The 23,646-nt window shown below is 46.7% G+C and overlaps 2 protein-coding genes across 4 annotated transcripts in view; both read right to left on the reverse strand.

Moving 5' to 3' along the window:
* Positions 1 to 553: 553 nt before the first annotated feature.
* SH3BP5L (SH3 binding domain protein 5 like) lies at positions 554 to 11,257 on the reverse strand. Of its 3 annotated transcripts, none has more exons than XM_063122130.1 (7): positions 11,206 to 11,257; positions 8,332 to 8,975; positions 6,355 to 6,417; positions 5,691 to 5,819; positions 3,828 to 3,989; positions 3,180 to 3,353; positions 554 to 1,953 (listed from the first exon to the last, which is right to left on the reverse strand). In XM_063122130.1, the coding sequence occupies exons 2-7, from the start codon at positions 8,536 to 8,538 to the stop codon at positions 1,552 to 1,554; spliced, it is 1,137 nt and encodes a 378-aa protein (XP_062978200.1). In that variant the 5' UTR covers positions 8,539 to 8,975; positions 11,206 to 11,257; the 3' UTR covers positions 554 to 1,551. The 3 variants fall into 3 exon arrangements, with proteins under 3 accessions (XP_062978200.1, XP_062978199.1, XP_062978201.1); XM_063122129.1 differs by lacking the exon at positions 11,206 to 11,257 and adding an exon at positions 11,089 to 11,109; XM_063122131.1 differs by lacking the exon at positions 11,206 to 11,257 and adding an exon at positions 10,554 to 10,574.
* Positions 11,258 to 19,531: 8,274 nt separating this feature from the next.
* Positions 19,532 to 23,646, reverse strand: part of LOC134395940 (zinc finger protein 271-like) — a 70,528-nt gene continuing 66,413 nt past the window's right edge. The window contains exon 5 of the mRNA XM_063122224.1: positions 19,532 to 22,977. Coding sequence (XP_062978294.1) covers positions 22,248 to 22,977 — 730 coding nt within the window. The 3' untranslated portion in view covers positions 19,532 to 22,247. The remainder of the gene's footprint in view (positions 22,978 to 23,646) is intronic.

Below are 23,646 nucleotides of genomic sequence, written 5' to 3' on the forward strand. Positions count from 1 at the left end.
GTACACAGTCCTCTGTAAAGTAGGGCACCTGGCCAGCCTACATGCCATTCCCTCCCTACAGAGGGCAGGGACATGGCTGGGTCCCTACCATTAAGGCAAAATGATGTGGTCACCTGAGGTGGTAGATGGCTGGAGGCAGCAGAGAGCTGTGTGCCACTTGGAATGCCCTGTGACTCCCCCCCCCCCCCATGCTAGCCTGCTGCCTTCAGGTGCAGTTCCCTTGCAAGTATTGAAGAAAGACTCGACTGTCAGTCATTTGGCTTTTGGACATGAGATGGGAAGAGCACCATTTTGTTCTTCTCCTCAGACAGCGACATGTCTTGGGCTGGCCCTCCTTGCCCGTTCATGGTCCACTCACTCAACACATATGGAAAATGTAAGGTGAGAGCTAATGAAGAGCCCCCCTCTCCCGGTCAATTGGTCACATGTCCCCCAAACCCACAACCGCACTTTCAGAACCACAGCCGGGGGGGGGGGGGGAACACATTGTTCCTTGATATACTTGGTCAAAAAGAGAGAGAGAGTGAGAGCGACTGAGAAGAAAAGACTCTCCATAGGGCATAAACTTTACTTTAAATAAAATACACAGCAGAAGCCGGTCATACAAACACGCATACACAGAGTCGCTATCAGGCTGCCTCGAACCCGCAACCGGTTCTCATCACAGCCGTTGTCCAGCAAACCTGTTTGAGAGGCAGGAGTTGCCACCATCCACAAAATGCTGGGAGCAGAGAGAAAGAGAGAGACTTCCCAGCCCCAACGTTTGCCACTTACTAGTGCAAATCACATCCCAAGAAGCACAGGTGGCAAACTGGGATGAGCCGAGTGGGCTAGGGAGGAACAAACGGCATACCTCTTGTTATACTGTAGTGTCAAGGCCCCGGGGAGGGGGAAACCAGAGTTCCATTTAAAAAGGCCATATTGTATAGCCTTGGGCAGTGGGGGGGGCAATTCAATGAAAGCGGAGTGGGGGTGTCGGATACAGTGACAGGAGCTGGGGAGCATCTGTACAGGAGCACCTCTGCAGCCCACTTGGTCTTGCCTTTCCCCAACCACCAACACAAAAACAATCATGTAAAAACAGCACATCGCTCCTCCTCGTTCTTGGCCTCCGCTCAGCTGAAGACGGTGGCACCACCAGCGATAATCCAGCAAGCTAGGAGAAATGTGCAAGAGTGCAGAATTACATCCAGCATGCAATGCTCCCGGGAAACAGGTGCATGCTGGGGGGGGGGGGGGAAATGGCAGCCTTACGGACTAAGAACAGTGGGGCTCAAAAGCCAACGTCTACAAGCAACTGGGGCCTGTATGAGCCCACCGTGCTGGTAGCAGGAGAAGCGTCCGGGAGCCGGGGTTGCACCAAAGGCTACACAGGGGGAAGGATCCCTTCAGATGGGCCAGGCCAAAGATGCTACATGACCCGCCCACTCAAAGAGCCGCCTCCCCCTGTGACTCCTCCTTGTGCCTCTGTTCCTGGCTGCCTCCCACTTCTCCAGAAGGACAGGCTTTAAAGGGACTGTGGCAGGAATATGGCAAGGGGGAGTGGGGATGTCAGAGGCTGATGCTGCGGTGGTGCTTGAAGGAGTGGGGCTGGGCGTTGCGCCGCTGCTCCCTCTCCTCCAGCTCGTCGCTGTTGAGGCTGGCGGCGTCGGACAGCCCCAGCAGGTGCTCCACTGAGTCAAACTTCTGCAGGTCGGAGGCGATGGTCTGGAAGCTGAGCACCGAGAGGGTGTCGGCAGAGGCAGCAGGCTCGGGAGGGAGCGCCATCCCTCCGTACATCAGCGCCGGGCTGGCTTCGGCACCCACCGGGGAAGCCCGCCGCCCGACCAGGCGCTGGAGCCGCCGGGCATGGATCTGCTCGCTGATCTGTTCCAGGTTCCGCAAGGCCACGGAATAGCGCATCTTGGCCTGGGCTACCTGCTGCTCCAGGGACGTTACCCTGGCCTTGTGCTCCTACATGCCAGAAAGTCAGAGGTGAGAGACACTGTTAGCATGGTTGACACTGCACCATCAACATGCATGGCGCTTTAAAGCAAGGGGCGGGAGCCGGATAGTTCCAGGAAGCAATCCAGACCTCCTGACATGATCCAGCCCCATCCTTGCTCTTTGCATGCAGAGGGAGGCATGGAGAAAAGCACCCAAGCAATGCCCGGAGGTGCAGAGTGGATTCAGATGGCAGCGCAAGGCCCCAACAGAGTCCTGGGCCAGCTTCCCTCCCTGTCCTCCTTTCTGATCGAGAAGTGAAACTAACTGGGCCCATCTCAGTTGCTCTCCCGCTCACTTCTGAGAGAGTACGGCTTCAATGAGCAGGGAGGGTCTCTGTGGGCAGCTTGATGGGTCAGATTTGGCCCGAGGGCCAGAGGTTCCCCATCCCTGCTTTAGAGAATACAAGAAGACAGAAACCTGCCTTGGGGAGCTTACAAGAAGAGAATTCAGCATTCGGGAAAATATAGAGGGAGGGAGGAAGGGAAGGAGGGACACCCACATGCATGGCTGACTGTGATCCACTGTTCCAAAGTCACTCCCTGCATTCTCTCAACTGCACACCTACACCTGGAATTCTGGACACCCGAGTTCCAAGGCTGGAGTTCCGGTGGATACAAATGGCTACCATGGAGACAAAAACATTTGCTCCCGGCTGGGAATGTTTTACACCGTCTCTCCGAATATGAAAAGGGATGCTTGACATTGGCAGCCACTTTCTAGGCAAATCCACAATAGTTATGATTTTTAAAGTTGGTTTTAAAGGAATTCAATTGACTATTTCATTGATTGTGTTGTTATTTTTATTATTATTAATTATTATTATTATTATTGTAAACCGCTTTGATTGGGTTTTTTTCAGAAAGTCAGTAAAGAAATGTTTTAAATAAATAAAATCATACTCTAACTAGAGTTGGAACTATGAGGCAGGCAAAATTCTCCAACTCCAAACCTGTGGAAAGTTTTCTGACCCCAAGTTCAAATTTTAGGTGTGGGTGTGTCTCACCTCCAGGAAAATCTGTGAAGTTAAGTGTTCCGATGTTCGCATGTGCTTCCTCGATCTCAGGGACAAACGGGAAACAAACACAGAACGATTGTACGAAGGTCAAGCTCTGCTCCCTGCAGATTAGGCCCGCTCCACAATGATCCCCACCTAGGGTGGGTTAGAGGCATGGGAATCAAGTTAGAGGCCTCACCTCGAGGATTTGGTTGAACTGAGCCTTCAGCTCAAAGTAGGGCTTGCTCTTCACAATGACCCGCTTCAAGGACTTCTGCAGGGACTGGACCTTGGCCTCAGCTTGCTGGCAGAGCTGGGTGACGCGCTGGTGCTCTCGCTCGCTGCGCAGCCGCTCCTCCTCAGCCTCGTTCACCTACAGGGAAAAGAAGGGAACAGGTCAGAGCCGAGGTGCCCTCTGTCCCCAGGAGCCCACACTGGGCATGATCTTCTGGTCCTCCTGGCCCGCTCTATGGCCGCTCTGGCTCCACCACCTAGGATGTTCTGAAACATGCACAGAGCTGCGAGTTGACATAACAAAGCCCAAGAGATGCCAGCTCACCCAAGGACACCCAGGAAGGTCTTGGCTGAAGAGGTATTTGAATCCAGCCCTAGTCAGCAGGTAGGCCTCCCTGAACAGTCTTGCAGTGTTTATGTGACTGCAGAATAAGAGGGATTTGGGTTGCAAGCATTGTGTCTAGACTGTTAACTTGTATCCCGGTTGCCCTGTCCTGCCCTCCCATATTCCCCACAACTGGTGGATTCTTCATCCAATCAGCAGAGAGGCGGCGGCACCATGTCCCATGCCAGATGGGACGGCCCAGGTCACCTCCCAGAACAGGGGCTTCACCTTGCACGTTGCGTGGTTGAGCATCTCCTGCCACGTGGGATCCAGCCGGTTCTTGTCCGCCATGACTCCCTGCTCAGCCACGAAAACCATCTCACGGGCCGCGTTGTGCATGCTAACTGCCCGTTCGTACCGCAGCGCGGCCTTCTGGGTCTCCTGCTGCGCCTGCCGGGATGGAGGGGAGGACAAGGTGTCAGTGAAACAGAAGCCCTAACGTTCCCTGCACGCAGCTGAGGAAAAGGACTAGGGGCCTTTGTGCCCTACCACACCCTCCCTTCCCCCAAAGCACCACCTTCTCCCCGACTTTTTCATACACACTCTTTATCCAGAGGGTGCATCTAAGAAATCGTTCTGAGACCTGGAACACATGATTGGGAGAACCAGACAGTGCAGCTCTTGCTGGGCTGAACCATTTCAGACTGCAGGCCAAAGGATGGGATCTTCGATTGCTATCCCACTGAATCAAGCTTCCTGCATATATAAAACTAGCAGGTCAGAGAAAAGTCTGGATAGGAACCCATCCTTTCCAACAGGCTAGTTGTGTATATTGAGGTTTCATTTTGGACAGGGGAGCAGTCAATCCTGTGACACCCCCCAACCTCGCCATCTCTGCTACAGTCCATGAACAGACACATTGACTGGGCTTGGATGACATGGCACAGCTTGTCGTGGGTTATTTACCCCCGCTCATGTCATGTGAACCCAGGGAGCATGGGTTATATGAGGGTTAAACAACCCTCACATAACCCATGGTTTGTTTAACCCTCACATAACCCACACTTGCTGGGTTTGCATGACATGACAACCCCCAAGCAGGAATTGCATAGTCAAAATGGCAGCCACATGCACCTTGCAGCCTCACCATGGGTTAAATAGCCCATGGCGGGCTAATACGTCATGCAAACAGCCCCATTCTGTGGGGCTCCTGGTGGTGAGTTTTCGTCTCAGCCTTTCTCCACACTATGAACAGGATACGTCTGGCCCTTTAAACCTGGAGCTGGATCAAATGATGCTGTTGCTAGGCAACCACTGAGCTTTTTAGGTTGCTCAACAGGTAAAGGAAGGGTGTGGCTATGGCATGGCAGCCCTAGTCCCCCTGCCAAAAGCAGCTCAAAACCCAAGTTCCTGCCAAAAAGGAGTCCCAAACCAACCTGCCTCCTCAAAATGTTTCACAAAACAGCTTAAGGACTGCTTATCCTGTGATGAGTTCAATGGAAAGAGAATCTAAACCCCCTGGGAAGGTCAGTGGCCCTCTTCCATCCCAGCATTAGTGGATCCAGCTGAATCCCTTTTAAAAATTGTACCGACTGGCAAATCTTATATTTTCAGGGTGTAGGGGTAAAATTAAATAGATAGTTTTTATTTTATAAACCACCTTAGGGGTCGCTGGAGCAGTAGTTCCCAACCTTGGGTGTCTGGATGTTGTTGAATCAGAACTCTCATCAGCCCCAGCCAACATGGTCAGTGGTCAAGGATGATGGGAATTGTAGTCAACACTCTCCGGGGATCCACTGCCCTGAAGGACCACGATATAAATTGAAGAACAACACCACACAAAGCAGCGCAGTTATTATTTTTGTTCTTACAGGGTGGAGGTAGGAAACGATTCATAAATGACCCAAAATAGGGCCAACGAGGGATGTGTGGGGCTGAAATACCCAGAATTCCTTGCTCATACAAAGAGAGGCTATTACATCAGGACAGTCCCTTCTGAGCCTTGATAACCACTTGGGGGCCTACTGCACGGAACGAGTCCAGGGGAATCCTGAACCCAAGCTCTAATCCTTTAAAACACCTTGCTCTAAGACGGCTGGGCCTAGCGACAGACTCAGCAGAGCAGTAGCGCAAAGGCAATGGCACGTATACCTCCTTGGCCAAGCGCCTGGCCTCGTAATAAGGGCGTGCTTTCTCAATGCAGTTGCCCAGCTGGGAGCCCTGAGCATTAAGCTTCCTGGCAGATTCCGACAAGATCCTTCGGTATGTGGTACGGGCCTCCTGTTGAAACCAACAGCACAAGCTAGGTCAGCGTGGAGAGAACAGCCCTCGTTTTAAAAATCCCGATTCTTGGTCGATTTGTACACTTTATGACGTCAGCAACCCCAAACGTCCTAGCTGGAGGGAGAGCAGAGAATTTCCCCACAGTGGAGCAGTGCTTACAAGCGCATTGCAGCAGTAGGGACAACCCTTTCCTCCCCCACCCCCTGCTCACTCTCGCCAGAGGGCAGCAAGTGATACGGCGTACAAAGCAGCGCTGCCATTTCCATTCCACAGATGTTGGCTTTGCGCAAAGCCTCACACAAACACATCCTAATCCAGCCTTCCCCGGCTTGGTGCCCTCACCAATGGGTCATACTGGCCGGGGATGATGGGAGTTGCAACCCCACAAATCTGGAGGGCACCAGGTTGGGAATGGCTGCACGAATCCACTAAGCAGATTGCTGGCATTGGGGAGGGAGGGAACGGAAGGCAGGGCGCGTTCGGAAGGAGACGGGAAAGCCCCAAGGGCGCGGGGAAGCGCGGCCTTACTCACATCCAGCTGCAGTTCCACGCGGTTGATTTCCTCGTTGGCCTGATTGAGGTGCTCCAGCTCCTCCTGCAGTCAGAAAGGCAGAGACCAGGGCTCATACAATCATCAAATAGTAGAGTTGGAAGGGTCCTATAAGGCCATCAAGTCTAACCCCCTGCTCAATGCAGGAATCCATCTTAAAGCATCCCTGACAGATGGTTGTGCAGCTGCCTCTTGAAGGCCTCTAGTGTGGGAGAGCCCACGACCTCCCTAGGTAACTGGTTCCATTGCCATATTGCTCTAACAGTCAAGAGACAGGCACCAGCAGAAGGGCCCATTTGGCTCTCATGAGCCCCACAGCCCTTTCTCAGCCAACTCCTCAACAGGGAGGGGCTGCACGTACTTCCGTATGCAGGGAGAGAACATCCTCTATTTCTCACCCTGAATAAGTGGTGGAAAATTGCATACAGCTGTTTGCCAGACATCTTCCATTCTGGTTAACAGATGCTAGCTTCCAAAATGATTTCAGAAGAATGGATGGAAAGGACGGAAGGGAAAGAGAGATGGCCAAGCTCACAATTTCAAACACACACACCCATCAAATATAGATTGTAGAAAGTCACAAAGTCTCTATACTTTTGGCTGGCCATATGTAAAGGAGGACAGGGCTCCTGTATGTTTAACAAGTATATTGAAAAGGGAATTTCAGCAGGTGCCGTTTGTATGCATGCAGCACCTGGTGAAAGTCCCTCTTCATCACAACAGTTAAAGCTGCAGGAGCCCTGCCCTCTGGTCACTAGTATAGCTCCTGCAGCTTTAACTGTTGTGATGAAGAGGGAATTTCACCAGGTGCTGCATGCATACGAACGACACCTGCTGAAATTCCCTTTCCTATTCAAGTGTTAGATACAGGAGCCCTGTCCTCCTTATCACATGGTCACCCTACTACCCTTATTTTATTTAAAACATGTGTAACCCCTCTTTTCTCTGAGGAAATTCATAACAAATAGTTAAAACAATGACATATGAGATCCTTTCTTGTTTTTTTTTCCAAGTTTGTAAAAAAGGATTTCCCAACCTTCCCCCCCCCCTTACAAAACCACAAGGATCAGAAACTTGCTGGCTGGGGAACGCTGGGAATTGTAGTACATTTTTTTCTGACTGAACCCGCATAGCCATTGCACCCTAAATGTGCTCCATTTTTTTATTCCATCTTTCTTCCTTGGGCAGTGTGAATGGGGTGAGCTCCTATTCACATAGACAGTAGTGCAAACAGAGCCGATTTGTTTCTACAGGGTTGCTATATTATGGCCTTTGGAGGAAGACGGTGCAGTCCAGGTGACTACACTATTTTGGGTTGGCCACCTAGTTCGGCCCAAATGCGTGGATGACAGAGTCAAACTACCGCTGCTGACCTTTGCTCAAAGAAATGTATTTCCTGTGGCAACTAGCCCGAGACCAAGCTAGCCCCCCAGCCCCCAACCTGCTGGGAGATTCTATGTCTGGCTAGTTGGTTAGCAATGACATGGCTTTTTATAGCAACAGGGCAAGGGGAGAGCCATGACAGTTCAACCAGTTCATGTTTGCCTTTTGTATACGGCAGGGGTGCACAACCTCAGGCCCGCGGGCCAAATCTGCCCTCTAGAATTCCTTGGAAGGCTCCGACCCATTTCCCCCAACAATGGGTTCCATGCATTCTTGACTTGTGTGTGTTTCCCAGTTGAAATGCATGTCCCAGGGCTTAGAAAAGAGCTCAAAATATGCTGGTAGTTTTTGGCCTCACCCTCTTTAGGCTTAGGCCCCACCCACCCCTGGAAAGGCGTCATCGAAAGTGTCTCTGAAATGGAATTTGGCTCTCGGGCTGAGAGAGATTCTGCACCCCTGGTATATGCCCTTAGAGTGAACCAGACTAGAAGCTCACATGTGGCAGTCATGGGAAAGATGCCTAGGCGTGCCCTCCAGGCCTACGCCATAAGGAAGAAAAATCTAGCTTTGTCTCACCTGGATGCGAGGGTCCAGCTCTTCCTCCTCCTCCTCTTCTTTCCGCTGGGGGATCTTGGCATCCCCACCACCATCACAAATCGCTTCAGGCACAGGTGTTCTCTGCTCCTCCCCTTCTTCAGTGGGTGTCCGCAGCTCCCCGGGAGGCGTCTGCCGCCCATCGCCCATGTTCATGCCCAGCACCAACCGCTGGTCAGAGCTCTCCATGCCAGGGCCTCCACCACCCCTCTGCAGCCTCCCTTTCTGGGTGGGTCAGCCTCGTCACAGAGATTCAGGCACCATTTTAATGCCAGGCCCATCGGCAGAGAGCTGGCACTGGGCTTGTCGGTTCACAAAGTTGCATTTGGCACATGCGGCAAAGGAAGGAGGCAGAAATTACAGCGACGGCCTGGAGAGCAATGGGGGCCCTCCAGGGAGGTCAGATTGGCTCGAAGTCTTTGGGCAACTTAAGTGCACTGGTCTGAAAGATTCCCTAGCTGAGGGAGGCACACGCAGCAGAGGTTCACTCACGGAGGGGGTGGAGAAAATTCCCCCCCAGGCATATCCTCCACCCCCCCATCCACTGCACACCCTTAAGGCACCTCTTCCAAGGCCGCGTCCAACAGCAAAGCCTGGAGAACAGAAGCAGCCAAGCATAGATGGGGCTGGATGGGAAACAAAAACAGGAGAGAAGTTTTAAAAAAATACTTTGGAAGAGGCAACAGAAAACAGACGTCTCATGTAGAGGTTTAACAACATTGGGAACACAATCAAACCCTGTGGGACCCCACAGGCCATGGATGGGCAATTTGTGGCTCTCCAGATGTTTGTGGACTTTAACTCCCATCAGCTCTCATTATTGCCTATGCTGGCTAGGGCTGGTGGCACTTGCAGTCCAACTACATCTGGATGGTCACAAGTTGGCCACCCCTGCCATAGGCCAAAGGGTGGAGCACAAGTCCCTCAGCACATCTTTCTGAAACCTACCTACAAGGAAAGGCCTGAGCCACCATGAAATGGTGCCATCCCCCTGTCTCCCAAGCCTCAGCCCTGCAAGATGGCCTAGAAGGATACCACGGCTGAAGGTATCAAAAGCGGCTGATAGGTCCAGCAGAACCAAGACATGCTTCCGTTTGCAATGTTACACCCTGGGGGTTGGCAAAGATCCAAGGGTCCAGTTGTCCCATAATTTGGTAGTGACATCTAGGAATTTTATTCAGCACTTTATTGATCTGGCACAGGAAAACATCTTTCTGACTCCTAAAAAAGGGATGCAAATTGCCACACTGTTGACTTGTTACAAATGGATTTTTTTCAGTGAATGGTTTTAGCTGGCTGACTCACTGGCTCCAGCAGTAAGAGATTGGTTCATAAAGCGTTGTCATAGTTTTTTTCTCCCTTTCTTCGGGTCATCAAGTGCTGTTACAATAGAAACAGGCTGCTGGAGGGGACAGGATAAACGTACAGCCTATCACAGGTTTTTTCTAGGGAGACTGTATGGCTGTACGTCGTGATCAATGTCTAGTAGCTGACTCAAACATTACAGCCCAAATATGTAGGCTGCAGAAACACACTCCCGCATGGAGATGGTTCCAAACAGGGACCATAGCTGTGTACGCGTGTGAGATATATATGCATGCGATGTGTGCGTGTTCTGGAAATTACCATTTCTAATCATGCTTAAACAATAAACAATTTGTCCCTGCCCATTACCAATTCTCTCCCACCCCAGATGCTTCAGTATCTGAAATGGAAAATCCACATTTTTCAGGTTCCTAGATGCCAGCACCCCATTTCCATGTGACTTAGACTCCCTGCTCAGTCCTGTTTCTACCACTTTTTATCAACAGCACACACTGTGTTCAGCTGTTCATTTATAGAGGGGCACATACATACAGCCTGCTACCTGGAACTATCAAGATATAAGCCAAATTAATTTCCAGGAACCATCACCATGCCTGTAACACAAGTTGCTTATTTCTTTGTGTTAGAGCTATGAAATAAAAACTGCATAAACTTCTCTTTATATGCCTAACGAAGAAGAGAATGGGCAAGCTGTACATTGCCTTCTGTGTCTAGAATTGATCCCCTGATTCCCTTTCCTCCCTGGGTTTCTTTAAATCCCTCTTCAAAGCCCACCTTTTACATGAACCCTTGGGTATAATCCCCCAGTCCTCATCCAAAACTGAAGGGAAGCCTAAACACGTACAATTGAACTGAGGTCATATCCACCTCCCATTTACCATCACTTCCATCTTCTTTGCATCCCTTCTTCTGTTATCTCCGCATACATCCTGATAAAATTTTAAATTGTAAGCTCCTCAAGACAGAGATCTATCCTTTTTTCTTATTACTCTGTAAAGCATGGGGAGATAACGGGGAACCTCTGGCTCTCCAGAAGTTGCTTGACTACAGCTCCCAGCATCCCTGACTACTGCCCGTCGTGCCTGGGGCTAATGGGAGTTGGAGTCCAACAAACATTTCCCCACCGCTGCTGAAGCACTCTATACGTTAATGGCACCAAATAATGATGATGATAGAATCGCATTTCATGTATCTGATGAAAGCTTATACCATAATACATTTGTCTTTTAAGGGGCCAACGGGATCTTTGTTGTTTCCGCTGCATCACGGGCTTGGAGACGAGGAGCGGAGGCTACAAGCCCAGCCCGTTGAGCTTTCGGGCTCGACCGTGGTTTTGAACCCGACCAGCCCCAGCCTAAAGCCCAGCGCCCTCTCCCCACCGCTGGGCCGCCCTGGCTCAAGGGTCCCGGCTACCTTTTGCACCGATGCCAACGGAATTCTCGTTTCTGCATTATTTTCCCGTTTCCCTGAGACGCTCCCAGCTAAATGCTTACAGAGAAGGAAGGAGGGGGGGGGAATTGTTCTATTTACCTTCAGCTCCAGTTGCAACCCTCTCCAACCCCAGCCCAAGCGGAAACGGAAATCTTGCGCCAACGAGAAGCCACCCTTCCCTTTACCTGTCCCTTGTCCGTACAACATGGCGGCTTCCTGCCATCCATCCATCCATCCAGCTTTCCCGTTTTGCGCATCACGCCGGGGAAGAGGGGAGTATAAAAGGGGTCTTCAGGGCTGCAAGAGATTTGCCAGGTTGCTCGTCGCTGAGATTTGTAACCACGAGTGAAAATGGGAAAATATTAGTCTTCTCCACGACGACTTGATGCCTCCCACTGGGAAGCGCCATACTGAGTTACGGACATGTAACAACCTGAGATTGAAATTGCTTTCGCGTATAAACCCGGCCAACTCCGCAAGATGGCCTCGTCTACGGAGTGGAAATTCCTATAATTATAAAACACAAACTGTAGGGAATATTTTCGATCTCTAACGCTGCAATCCTTAAACGCCCTGAGTTTGGTGGAATATACTTCCGAGTAGGCATGGTTTACGATTGCACTGTCAATGTTATAAGGATGCAATCCTATGCATGTTTAGTCAGAGAAAAATCCTACAACTCCCAGTATTCCCCAACCAGCCGTGCTAGCTGGGGAATGCTGGGAGTTGTAGGATTTTTCCTGTCTAAACAAGCATAGGATTACATAATCCTATGCATGTTTAGACAGAAAAAAGCCTGTCAGCATGTTTGGCTAGAGGAATGCTGAGAGTTATAGGAATTTTTTTCCTGTCTAAACATACATAGGATGGCACCCTAACTGAAGTTAAATTAGCCTGGATGACCAATTGCCAACGGATGCTTATCAATCATTTGTTAATCTCTAACCAATTTAAAAATATAAATAAATGTAATAAAATAAATACCATATTGTTTTTATGCTTTTAATTGTTTTACATTTTTGTATATCTGTTTTTAATGCTCATTGTTTTAAACTTTTGTAAACCACCCAGAGAGCTTCAGCTATGGGGCGGTATATAAATGTAATAAAATAAAAAAATATATAGTTGAGAAGGGAAAGAAACTTTCACATTGTAAAATTATTAAGTTTTTATGTAATTTTATTAAACTTTTATGTATATTTAGATGGTAGAAATGCAGGGTACAAATCAAATAAATAATATTTAAAATCACTGTTCATAGTTATATTTGCTTATAATCCTGTTTTCTAAATAAAAATGCACCCAAAGTGGAGTACAAGAAGAATATTATTACAAATACTAAAAAACAGTTATGAGAATGCTCCCCCCTCCACCCAACAATTTGCTGGTACCAGGTTAAAGCCTTTCTTTTTCTCATCAGACATTAATGTAGTATTTGATTAGGGTGACCATATGAAAAGGAGGCCAAGGCTCCTGTATCTTTAACAGTTGTATAGAAAAGGGAATTTCAGCAGGCGTCATTTGTATACATGCAGCACCTGGTGAAATTCCCTCCGCATCACAACAGTTAAAGCTGCAAGAGCCCTGCCTAGTGTGACCAGATGCAAAAGAGGGCAGGGCTCCTGCTGTTTTTGCTGTTGTGATGAAGAGGGAATTTCACCAGTTACTGCATGCTTAACAACGACACCTACTGAAATTCCCTTTTCAATACAACTGTTAAAGATACAGGAGCCCTGTTCTCCTTTCCATATGGTCACTCTACATTTGAGTTTTTCACTTTGATGAATGGATGGTGACATTTTGTTGGCTGTCTGGTGATATTGTATTAATAGTGTTTTAATAGTGTTTTGTAAGATCCCTTTGAGATGGGATAAAAATACTTCATATAATACCACCTGTCTGTCATGTGCCCTTGCCCTGGCTTCCCCACCTGACTTCCTGTGAAACTACCCAGATGTGAAGCCCTATATATACCTTCACTGCAATAAATGGATCTCTATGAGTGCCAGTCTCAAGTTATCAGAGAGGCTCCTCTGCACATACGCACATACACACACACACACACACACACACACACACACACCAAATATGGAAAAAGCTTTGGTCAGACCTCCATACTTTTAATTCATCACAGAATTCACATGAGAGAGAGAGAAGCCCTATGGTGAGAATTCTTTCATCTACAATCAATCCTAGACTCTACAGCCTATGATGCCTTAACAGCTGCAGACTTCCAAACTGCAGAAAAGACCCAGAAAAAGCTACACCACTTGGAAGTAGTCTTGTAGCCAGAAAAGTTGTGGTTGAAGACAGCTAGGAGTTCACCATGGCCAAGGGGAGTGAATCCAGAATAGGTAGAATGTAAATCCAGGTAGCCAATTTGTTTATAAATTATTAGAATGAATTAAAGATGAATAACACTTCTTCAAAATTAAAAATTACAAATGTAAATGAGAACACTTAGTGGTTACCTATTTTCTCAGTGCCTTTGCACAATCGACAGAACATGGGAAGTAGGCTTATTTCTTAGTGAGCAATTGAGTGTAATATTGCCTCCATACCTTACATTATTTTATGATTCAGTGACTTTCTTTCAAGGGGTCTAGGAGGTGAGCTATTTGTCTGCTGGGATTTGTGTCTTCCCGCCCAATACCACCTATGGATTTTTTCCCTTAGGAAATTGTAGATAGGTCAGTGCAGTATATAATGACAAACATCTTCCATTTCAATGATACTGTGTCAGGGACAGGGAACATGTCCAGCTCTTGTGAAAAAGTTCCTTACAAGAGTCCTTGGAGAATCTGGAGCAGTTGGAGGTGAGCAGGTCGTGATCTGGAGAATTTGAAATAGCTGTTTCCCAGAATGCTCTCCCAGGAAACTCCAGAGGGGAACATAAAGAGAGCCCTGCGGGATCAGACCAAGGATCCATTTGTCCAGCATTCCATTCACATAGTGGCCAACCAGCTGTCAACCAGGAACTCACAAACCAGACAGGAGCGCAGCAGCTGGTGTACATAAGCATTCTGCCTCCAATAACAGAGATAGCACATAACCATCAGGACTAGTAGCCATTGATAGCCTTCTCCTCCAGGAATTTTTCTAACTCCCTTTTAAAGCCATCCAAACAGGTGGCCATCACTGACAAAATGGGGGATTTCTACAAGTAATGGTACACCGCCATCTAGTGGCTTTATAATGAAACATATAGAACTTTCTGACAAAGAAAAAAAGAACCACGTGGAAAGGCATCTGGAAGCAGAAGCCTTGGAAAATCCCAGGATTTTAGCCTGGTGTAGAAAAGCTCTTTATAAAATTATTATTATTATTATTATTATTATTATTATTATTATTATTATTATTAATAATAATAATAATAATAATAATAACAATAATATTTTCAAAGCCATCAACACCTACGCAATACCCATCCTCACATTCTCATTCGGAATCATAGACTGGTCACACACTGAACTCAAAATAAACAGACTCTGTTGCACTGAACTCATGAAACACCACATGCTCCATCCCAATTCATGCAGTGAGAGAATAACAATCAGCAGGAAAGAAGGAGGAAGAGGTTTGCTGGACATTAACACAATTCATACCAAGCAGATAAAATCTCTCGGAGAATTCTTTCACACCAAAAACACCCCAATTCATAAAGCCATAGTAAAAGCAGATAAAAATTACACCCCACTCAACCTAGCACTACAAAATGAAGACCAAATACGACCACTCACACTAACAGAGAAAAAAGAAAAATTGGCACAAAAAGCACTACATGGGAAACATTACAGCATAATACAGAACCCACAGATAAACAAAGAACAATTGTATGAATGGCTTCGGAAGGGCAAACTATTTCTTGAAACAGAAGGATTCATACTAGTCATACAGAATCAAGTTATAGCAACCAAAGACTACCAAAAAGTATCATAAAAGATAAGAGTGTAACAGGAAGCCAGATTCCAGCTGGACATCAGGAAAACTTCCTGACTGTTAGAGCAATACGACAATGGAATCAGTTACCTAGGGAGGTTGTGGGCTCTCCCACACTAGAGGCCTTCAAGAGGCAGCTGGACAACCATCTGTCAGGGATGATTTAGGGTGGATTCCTGCATTGAGCAGGGGGTTGGACTCGTAGGCCCCTTTCCTACTCTACTATTCTGTGATTCTAACAGATTTGTACACCATTGGCTATGGAAGTTAAAGAACTATGGCAACAGGAAAAAGTTACAATTATTTCGTTAGTCAAATCATCACATCAAAAAATTTACAGAACACTTTCAGAAACTGGGCCTATGAAAATACATCCACACCAACATCCAGAAAGCAGCCATACTTAAAACATGTTCAATAGTCAGGACATTTCTGAATCAGTAAAAGACAGCATGACTTGGCAAAGCCCGTCATGTTCATCTGGAACAAAACGACACGAGCAAGCAAAAGGAGATAATGATTTTATTGGTTTTCCAAAACAAAATCAATCAAAAGAATGAAAAATAAAGTAAATAAATAAAAAGAAATATGTTGAATTTAAATAATCTTATTGACAGAGGGGGGTACATTTAATCTCTTTTTGTATTTTTCGCTTTGCTTTACAGACCAAATTATATGTAGAGTCAATGGGCTGCTTAGAAGTTATCTTTATCATTCTTCTTTATATCAAAGTTATATTTAGTTTCTTTTCCATAATCTGAGGAAAGGCTTTGACATATATTCCTGTGCTTGTCCCTGATCAGTATATGGAATAAAATCCTTACATGGTTGATAGAAGTTAGAAGTTTTGACTTTGTCTTTATCTAATTTTAGTTGGTATGTCAATTTTTCTGTCCTGTCTATTTGCCATAATTCCATATACCAAGATTTTAATGTTAGCAATTCTGCAGTTTTCCAACTTTTGGCTATGAGACTTTGGGAAGCCATCAGCATGAACTCAATTAAGTACGCAGATGTCACTTTTGCATTTGGTTCTTTCCCAATAGTTAATAAAGTCAATGCTGGTGTGACATCTATGGTTTGATGTGTAATATTTGCCATTTCTGAAAATAAAATGTTTCAGACTGTGACACAATTGAACATGCCCACCAGATATGAATATAAAACTCTTGCTGATAGCAGTTTTTTCAACATTTTGAGTTGTTTGTGTTGGCTATTCTTGCCAATTGTAGTGGTGTGATATACCATCTGTGTCACCATTTCAACATGCTCTCCCTGAGAGTTATTGATACAGTTTTCCTTAGTTGTGTCACCCCTAGAGCTCCGGCTATTGGACAGTATAGAAATGTAATAAATAAATAAATACTTTATCCCATAACTTTTGCTCTATTGATATCCCAATACCATCTTCCCATATTATTTTCAGCCCATCTGTGCTGAATGGCAGCATAAAAATGCTTAAATAATAAATATTTCAATAATTTGTGAATATTTTTTCGAAACCAATCCTTTTGTATTAACCATATTTCAATAATATACTTTCAAATTTTGTCAAGTTTTTGTTTGCACTTTGTTTTACTAAAGGATTTGTAATAAAATGATGTATTTGATGAAGGAGCATGCAATTCACTTGCATTCTCTGGAGCCTTTCTTCTAATTTTGTGACAGTAAGGGGGATTTTTTTTTCATAGAAATCGCTCATTCCACAAAGTCCTTTTTGTTTCCATTTTGTAATTGCTCTTGTTAATCTATAGAGATGAAATTTGGATGCAATAAATATGGAAGCTCTTTGGCTCACTTTGACTAGCCAGGCCCTCACGGCAGCCATTACGTGACTAGCCACATCCTCCATGGGAGCCATTTTGTAGCGGTGCCCATAGTAGTTTCTCAAATTCCCAAATGTGCCCTTGGGTCCAGAAAGGTTGGGGATCCCTAGTCTAATCTGTCATCAAGGTCCTAGATGGGCCAGGAAACAGACAGAATACAATTCAAGATGAAGTTCCATGGAGAATAACAGTCAGAGCCAGGCATTTCAGGACCATGGACAGATCAGTGGACTTTGTCTCACTGCCATCTGAGTCCTTGTATCCCTCCTGGACCAGATTATCCCTCTTGGGTTCCACCCCTTGGTTGAAGAGGGAAGATTTTTAAAGGGGCAACCCTCAAAGGTAGATCCAAACACTCCCATTGCCTTTCTGCCAATTCCCATCTGGCGTGATGCCTGCATCTGTGAGCAGGCACTGGTGCAGAGGGGTCTGGTCCCTCAAGTGGATCTGGCTCAGGAGGCACTGTCTCTGGGGGGGTGGGGGTGGTCCTGGCTCAGAGATCTGAAGCTTCAGGGGGTTGTTGTAGCTGGCAGTTCATTGGTAGGAACCACCAATCTGGAATTCATCTCCCCTGCCCACCACCACTCCAGATTCCCAATCTAGGCCCTCTGGTGTTCCCTTGACCACTGATCATTTCGTTGTTTCCCAGCTTTTGTTCGGTTTCCGCCCATTCTTAAAGGCTGAAATGCCTCTCCTAAGGCTTAGTTACTGGGAAGAGCTTTAAGCTACAACATGCTGAATTTTTGGCCCATTCCTTTTGCCTCTGGCTCCACCACCATTGGAATGCAGCTCCCAGGAGTATCTCTGATTGGTACTTGGCTCTCGGGCTAAAAGAGGTTGAACACTGCTGATCTAAGAGAACGTGCATATCAAAGACTACACATGGGAGACGGATGGCTACTTCATCTCTCACTTTATCATGAATTGGAAGGTACAGCACAAACCTCCTGCTCTGGCAGTCCTTTGCAAATTTCATCTACAGCCAGGGAACTGTTGGGTATTTCTCTCCCTGCCCCCCATTTAATCAGGTGATCATGAAAATCAAGCCAGGCTGTGAAATGCTGTGTTTGTTAACACTTCAAATACTGCAAGGCTCGTAATTGCTTGCATGGATTTTCTAGTCTTGTAATTTTTCTTACAACTTTTAAGGCACGCCTACAAGTGAAGTCCAACATGTGAAATCCAACATGACACGAGTGGAAGCCCACTCACATGCCTCTTCAGCTCCCCACTCCCAAAAATCTACTTGGGAAGGTCCACCAAACCCCTGGAGCTGATTTTGGGGCTGCAAGGTAGAGGGAGAATTGCCCCTTCCCTGTTCCATTGACGGGAGCAATTGGTGGAAGGTCTTGACTGAATTCCACTCATTATCTCCTTGCAAATGAAGGAAGCATAAAAACTGGGAAAGAACCCCAAACAGATAAAATTCCAAAGTGGTGTGAACAAGAACCTTAGTATCATAAAACCTGCATATGTATATATTTTGTTCAGCTTGAAAATGGATCTTTATTAATTGATCCCATTTCTTCTCAAATAAAATGTGCAAAATCTGTGCTGCAGACACTTTAATCAGTGCTTTGCAGGAATCGAAACAAGAAATGTTTTCATACTATTACTAACTAGGATTGCTGGTTGGCGGGTGTTGTTTTTCCTTTAGCACTGGCATGGCAGGTAGAAGTCCAACACTGCATTTTTCAGCACACAGAAATTTCACATGCTGAAAGTTTGTCTGTGATGCAGTTGTTGTTATCATTGCTATTATTAATTTGAAAAGCACTGCAAAAAAGTATTAAGAATATTACCAAAAACTTTCTGTTAGTTTTCATCTTTAACTGTTTAGGATGCAATCCTATGCATGTTTAGACAGACAAAAAAATCTCCTGCAATTTCTAGCATCCTTGCTGGTTGGGGAATGCTGTAAGTTATAGGATTATTATTATTATTTGTCTAAACAGGCATAAGATTGCACCCTCACTGGAGTATAAAGCATATTAATTCCCACCAAATATTTACGACATCCTCCAAATACCAACTCTTCCTACTGTCATCCCTCAGCTGAGGGGCATTACAATTGGGTTTGCTTCCGTGAGGTCACTGGAACGTGCTTCTTTGTAAGTGTGCTTTGCGTCAGGATGCTGTCTTACTCAGGACGACATGAATAATTAATGGGGAATACTTCCACATAGGGTTGCCAACTTTCTAATCAGCCGTCGCAGCTATGCCTTTAAAAGCAGCTGGATTTGCAGGTGTTAGCAGGTGACATTTTGCTCCATGCTGTGGAAAGCTCCCCAAGCTGATTTCTGCATACTGTACATCTATTAAAAAAAAAATAAAAGAGCAGGATGTTCTATTGTCCTGGTCAGTTGGCAACCCCACTGAGACACAGAAATCGAGCATCCAGAGGGGACTGTTACATCAAAAACAGAGGGTCTTGTGGCACCTTAAAACCACCAGATTTATTATGGTATCAGCTTCCGTGGACGTGAGTCCACTCCACCAGAGGCATGAAATGTAGATGGTAACGCTTAAGTGGTAGGAAAAGCTTCCCCTTGTTTAGATGCTCTGAGTCACGCTGTTAAAAGGCACAATAGCCGGGCTGCAAGCTAAAGGGAAATGCATTCAAACCACTCCAGAAAAACAGAGAGTATAACATTCTCGACTCGGCTGCAGTTGCTTTGGGTTTGCCTATTTTATTTTATTTTTGCTAAACAACAACAAACAAGGGGGATCCTTTCCCCCTGAGACAATCAATGGCAGTTGGCAAAGATACATCCCCATCCCACTCAGAGCCAACCTTCTCTTCACATTGCAATTATATCAGCGCTGGCGTCACTGGTGGGTATGGTTGGGTACCTGGCATGGGCCCAGACCCCAGCCAGGACCCTACTGACAAAAGGCCCCAGGAGTTGCTCCTTCTTTTCACTGTTGCAACCTCCTTGTTCACCTGCCTCTCGCTCTGGCCCACACCATAGTAGTGGTAGTAAGAAGGAGCCAAAGATGCCCCTTCCTACTTGCTCATTGGCTCTCTCCCTATCAAGTAAGCCAATGGTAGCAACGAGGAGCAGCAAGAGCAGTTGATGACAATGCAGCTGAGAAGGTAGATTTACTAAAGGAGGGGGGGGGGGCATTGAGGATGTCTTGCCTAAAAGTCCTCAAAAACCTGGAGCCAGTACTGCAAACAGTGGAGGCGGGTGGCTCCAAGGTCAGAGGGGTGGTGAATCCACTCCGGGTTTCAGTCACAACCTTAAAACACCTTGGATAGATCCTTTCGCGTTCTGCCTGAAACGGATTCACCACCCCACTGACCCTGGAGCGACCAGCTTCCACTGCCTGCCAAGTACACTCACTTGGATTTATAAGCACTTCGGGGAGGGGGTGGGGCTTAAGAAGCTCCAAATGATCTGCAAACCGTGTAAACCTGTCTCTGGTTCTTCCCAAGGGCCAAGCCATTGGTGTGATATGTGGATGTATATATCTTTCAGAGGCCTGTAGCTGCTAGTCTCCAGGTCCTCATCGAAGGCCTGGGCGGGGCCTCTGTTTCAGCCACTTGGTGTGGGCCTTGCTACAGGGTTTTGGAGTATCACTGTTCAAGGAGGTTTTAGTAATAAAGGAATCCAGCAAGGAAAAGACTCTGAAGTTATTGCCTGGTAGTCTAGGGGCAAGTGGCAGGCTGAGCAGGTAAGCTCACCCGTATGGTCCCTATGCCTGAGGGATACTACAATTGGCACATTCCCGTTTGTGGGAAGGGGAGGGGCGCTTTCCCACACCACATGACAGCAGTCAAAGCTCAAATTGCACAGCAATTGGAACATCTGAAGGCAAGTCTGCAGATTGTTAACAGGATTAGGTATTATTTCAAACCGGGCGCACCGACAGATAATTTGAACATGCAAAACTGCTGTTGAGAACCAGCACTTTATAGCATATTATATCACATCCACAGTTGTCTAACAACAACACTACGCATGTTTACTTGGAAGTAAGAACTGCTGAAACCAATAGGATTTACTGCCTAGCACAGCCTTCCCCAATTGAGTGCCCATCTGGAGGGCATCAGGATGGGAAAAGCTGCCCCCCCCTAGTGAGTTCAAGATTACAGCCCAAAGGTGAGGTTGGAGGTCACGAACAGCTATTCTCTGCTCCAGTATATCACAAGTTAGTCTTTGACTGAGAAGGCCTGTCTTCTTCGGTGTCTGTCTTTGCTGTAGACTTGTCGTGTAGATTTGGGCAAATCTGTGTTTCTCAAATCTTATTAAAGTTGAGAAACAGGGATTTCCCAACTAGTAACAGGGGCAGGGGTTTTTTTATAAGTAAGGGACTGTTCAGGCTGTGCCACATATTGTTTCTGCACAGTAGAATCGGCTCAGAGAAAGGACTAAGTTTTTATCACGAAGGCATCCGTCTTCAATTCCACCTCCTGGAAAAAGCAGCCATTTCCTGGGGATGCCCCTTAAAGAGCATTAAAGCAGGGTGACCATACGGAAAGGAGGACAGGGCTCCTGCATCTTTAACAGTTGCATAGAAAAGGGAATTTCAGCAGGTGTCCTTTGTATGCATGCAGCACCCGGTGAAATCCCCTCTTCATCACAACAGTTATAGATACAGGAGCCCTATCCTGTATCTTTTCATATGGTCACCCTAATTAAGGGTATCTCACACCTCACAGTCTAAGGTGGGGATAGGCAACATGGTGCCCATGGACACCAGTGCACCCCCAGTCACCAACAAAATGCCCTACCAACGGTGGTTGGTGGCTTTGATGTCAGTGGGGCGGTGAATCTGCTTCGGGTTTCAGTCAGAACTCTGAGGGAGCGATCCAAACTGCTTCAAACCTTGGCATACATAGCTCCTTTGGCAGTCTGACTTGTTCTGACTGAAACCCGGAATGGAGTCACCACCCCACTGACATTGGAGCCACCAGCCTCCACTGTACCCTACCCCTCCCACCTCTGTCTTGAACTCAGCCTTTTGGGCAGCTCTTATGTGTCCTTTGTGGCAGCCATTTTGTGGCGGCGTCCAGGACATTTTCTCAAACTGCCAAATGTGAGCATGGGACCAAAAAGGTTGCCTACCCACACTGGTCTAAAGGGGAAATTGACACGATGGGTATTTTAAACCTGATAGAAACACTGTGCTTGAGTTCCATGATGGACATTGGCAGCACAGTTACAAAAGCCATTGTTCAGAAAGCAGGAAATCTAGAAAGATGAACCATGTCCATACCACAAGGTGGCAATATAGGAGCACGTCACATCCCTGATCAGTTTTTGCTTCCTTTGGAGACAGTAAGTGGTGCAAGATGGTGAAGCAAAGGCTAGAAGGACAGATGGGAGACCTCCTCCTCACTGATAACAATGATAAAAATAAACCTAACTTTCAGTCTCTGACAGCGAACTGTTTGAGCACCTGCCTGGCATTTCTTTCTGCTGTGTGGATTTTCTGGTGTCTAGTAAGATGTGAATTCCTACTGAAGCTTTTCCCACATTCATGGCACTCATATGGCCTCTCTCCAGTGTGTATTCTCTGATGTTTGGTAAGACATGAACTTTGGCGGAAGCTTTTCCCGCACTCCAGGCAGGTATATGGCTTCTCGCCTGTGTGAATTCTTTGATGCAGAATAAAGTCGGAGACCCCACGATAGTTCTTCCCGCACACGGCACACAAATAAGGTTTCTCTCCGGTGTGAATTCTCTTGTGGACGACCAGGTGAGAGCTCTGGGTGAAGCACTCACCACACTCCCGGCACATATACGGCTTTTCCGCCGTATGGATTCTCTGGTGCCTGATAAGGTGGGAGCTGACAAGAAAGCTTTTCTCACAGACCGAACACTCGTAAGGTTTTTCTCCTGTGTGGATTCTCTGATGAGCCACGAGGTTTGAGCTGACGCTGAAACCTTTACCACAGACAGGGCATTTATAGGGCTTCTCTCCAGTGTGGATTCTCTGGTGAGCAATAAGGGTTGAGCTCTGAGAGAAGCTTTTCCCACATTCAGGGCAGGTGTAAGGTTTCTCCCCTGCATGGATCCTCCGGTGCTTCACAAGAGCAGAGCCATCGCTGAAGCATTTCAAACACACACGGCAGACGTAGGGCTTTTCCCCCGTGTGGGTTCTCCGGTGTCGTATAAGGGGCGAGCACCGCTTGAAACATTTCCCACAGTCGGGACACTTGTAGGTTTTTCTCACTTTGGGAACATTCTTCTGCGCTGCTGTCTTACTGAGGTCAATGGCGGTTTCTTCAAGATGGGAGGATTTACATTGCCTCTTCCGTGGCTGGTACGTATGCTGCATTTCTGGCTCGCACTGGCTCTGACGGCATTCTTCCTGATCCAGACTTTGAGAAATATCCATGTCAGATCTTTCCGGTAACACTTCGTGCAGCACCTCCTGTTTGGGACTTTCCTGGAAAGAAGTTTCCTCCTCACTTTCACTCAGCATCTTTCACCTGCTGGAAAAGAACAAATCCACACCTGAGGCATATTATATAGACTAGCCGTCTATATACAGTTGCAGATTCACATCCAGGACTCAACTTTAACCCCAACTTGTAACATGAGACTGGGTTTAACATTTTTCAATGTGTAAGTCCCTCTTTCTGTGGTGGTGGACAGCTCAATGAAAATATCCACCCAGTGTGCGGCCGCTGTAAAGAAGGCAAACTCCATGTTAGGCATTATAAGAAAAGGAATTGAGAATAAAATGGCCAGTATCATACTGCCCTTATACAAATCTATGCTATGACCACAGTTAGAATACTGTGTACAGTTCTGGTCACCAC

Source organism: Elgaria multicarinata, chromosome 3, assembly GCF_023053635.1.
Source record: "Elgaria multicarinata webbii isolate HBS135686 ecotype San Diego chromosome 3, rElgMul1.1.pri, whole genome shotgun sequence".
NCBI lineage: Eukaryota > Metazoa > Chordata > Lepidosauria > Squamata > Anguidae > Elgaria > Elgaria multicarinata.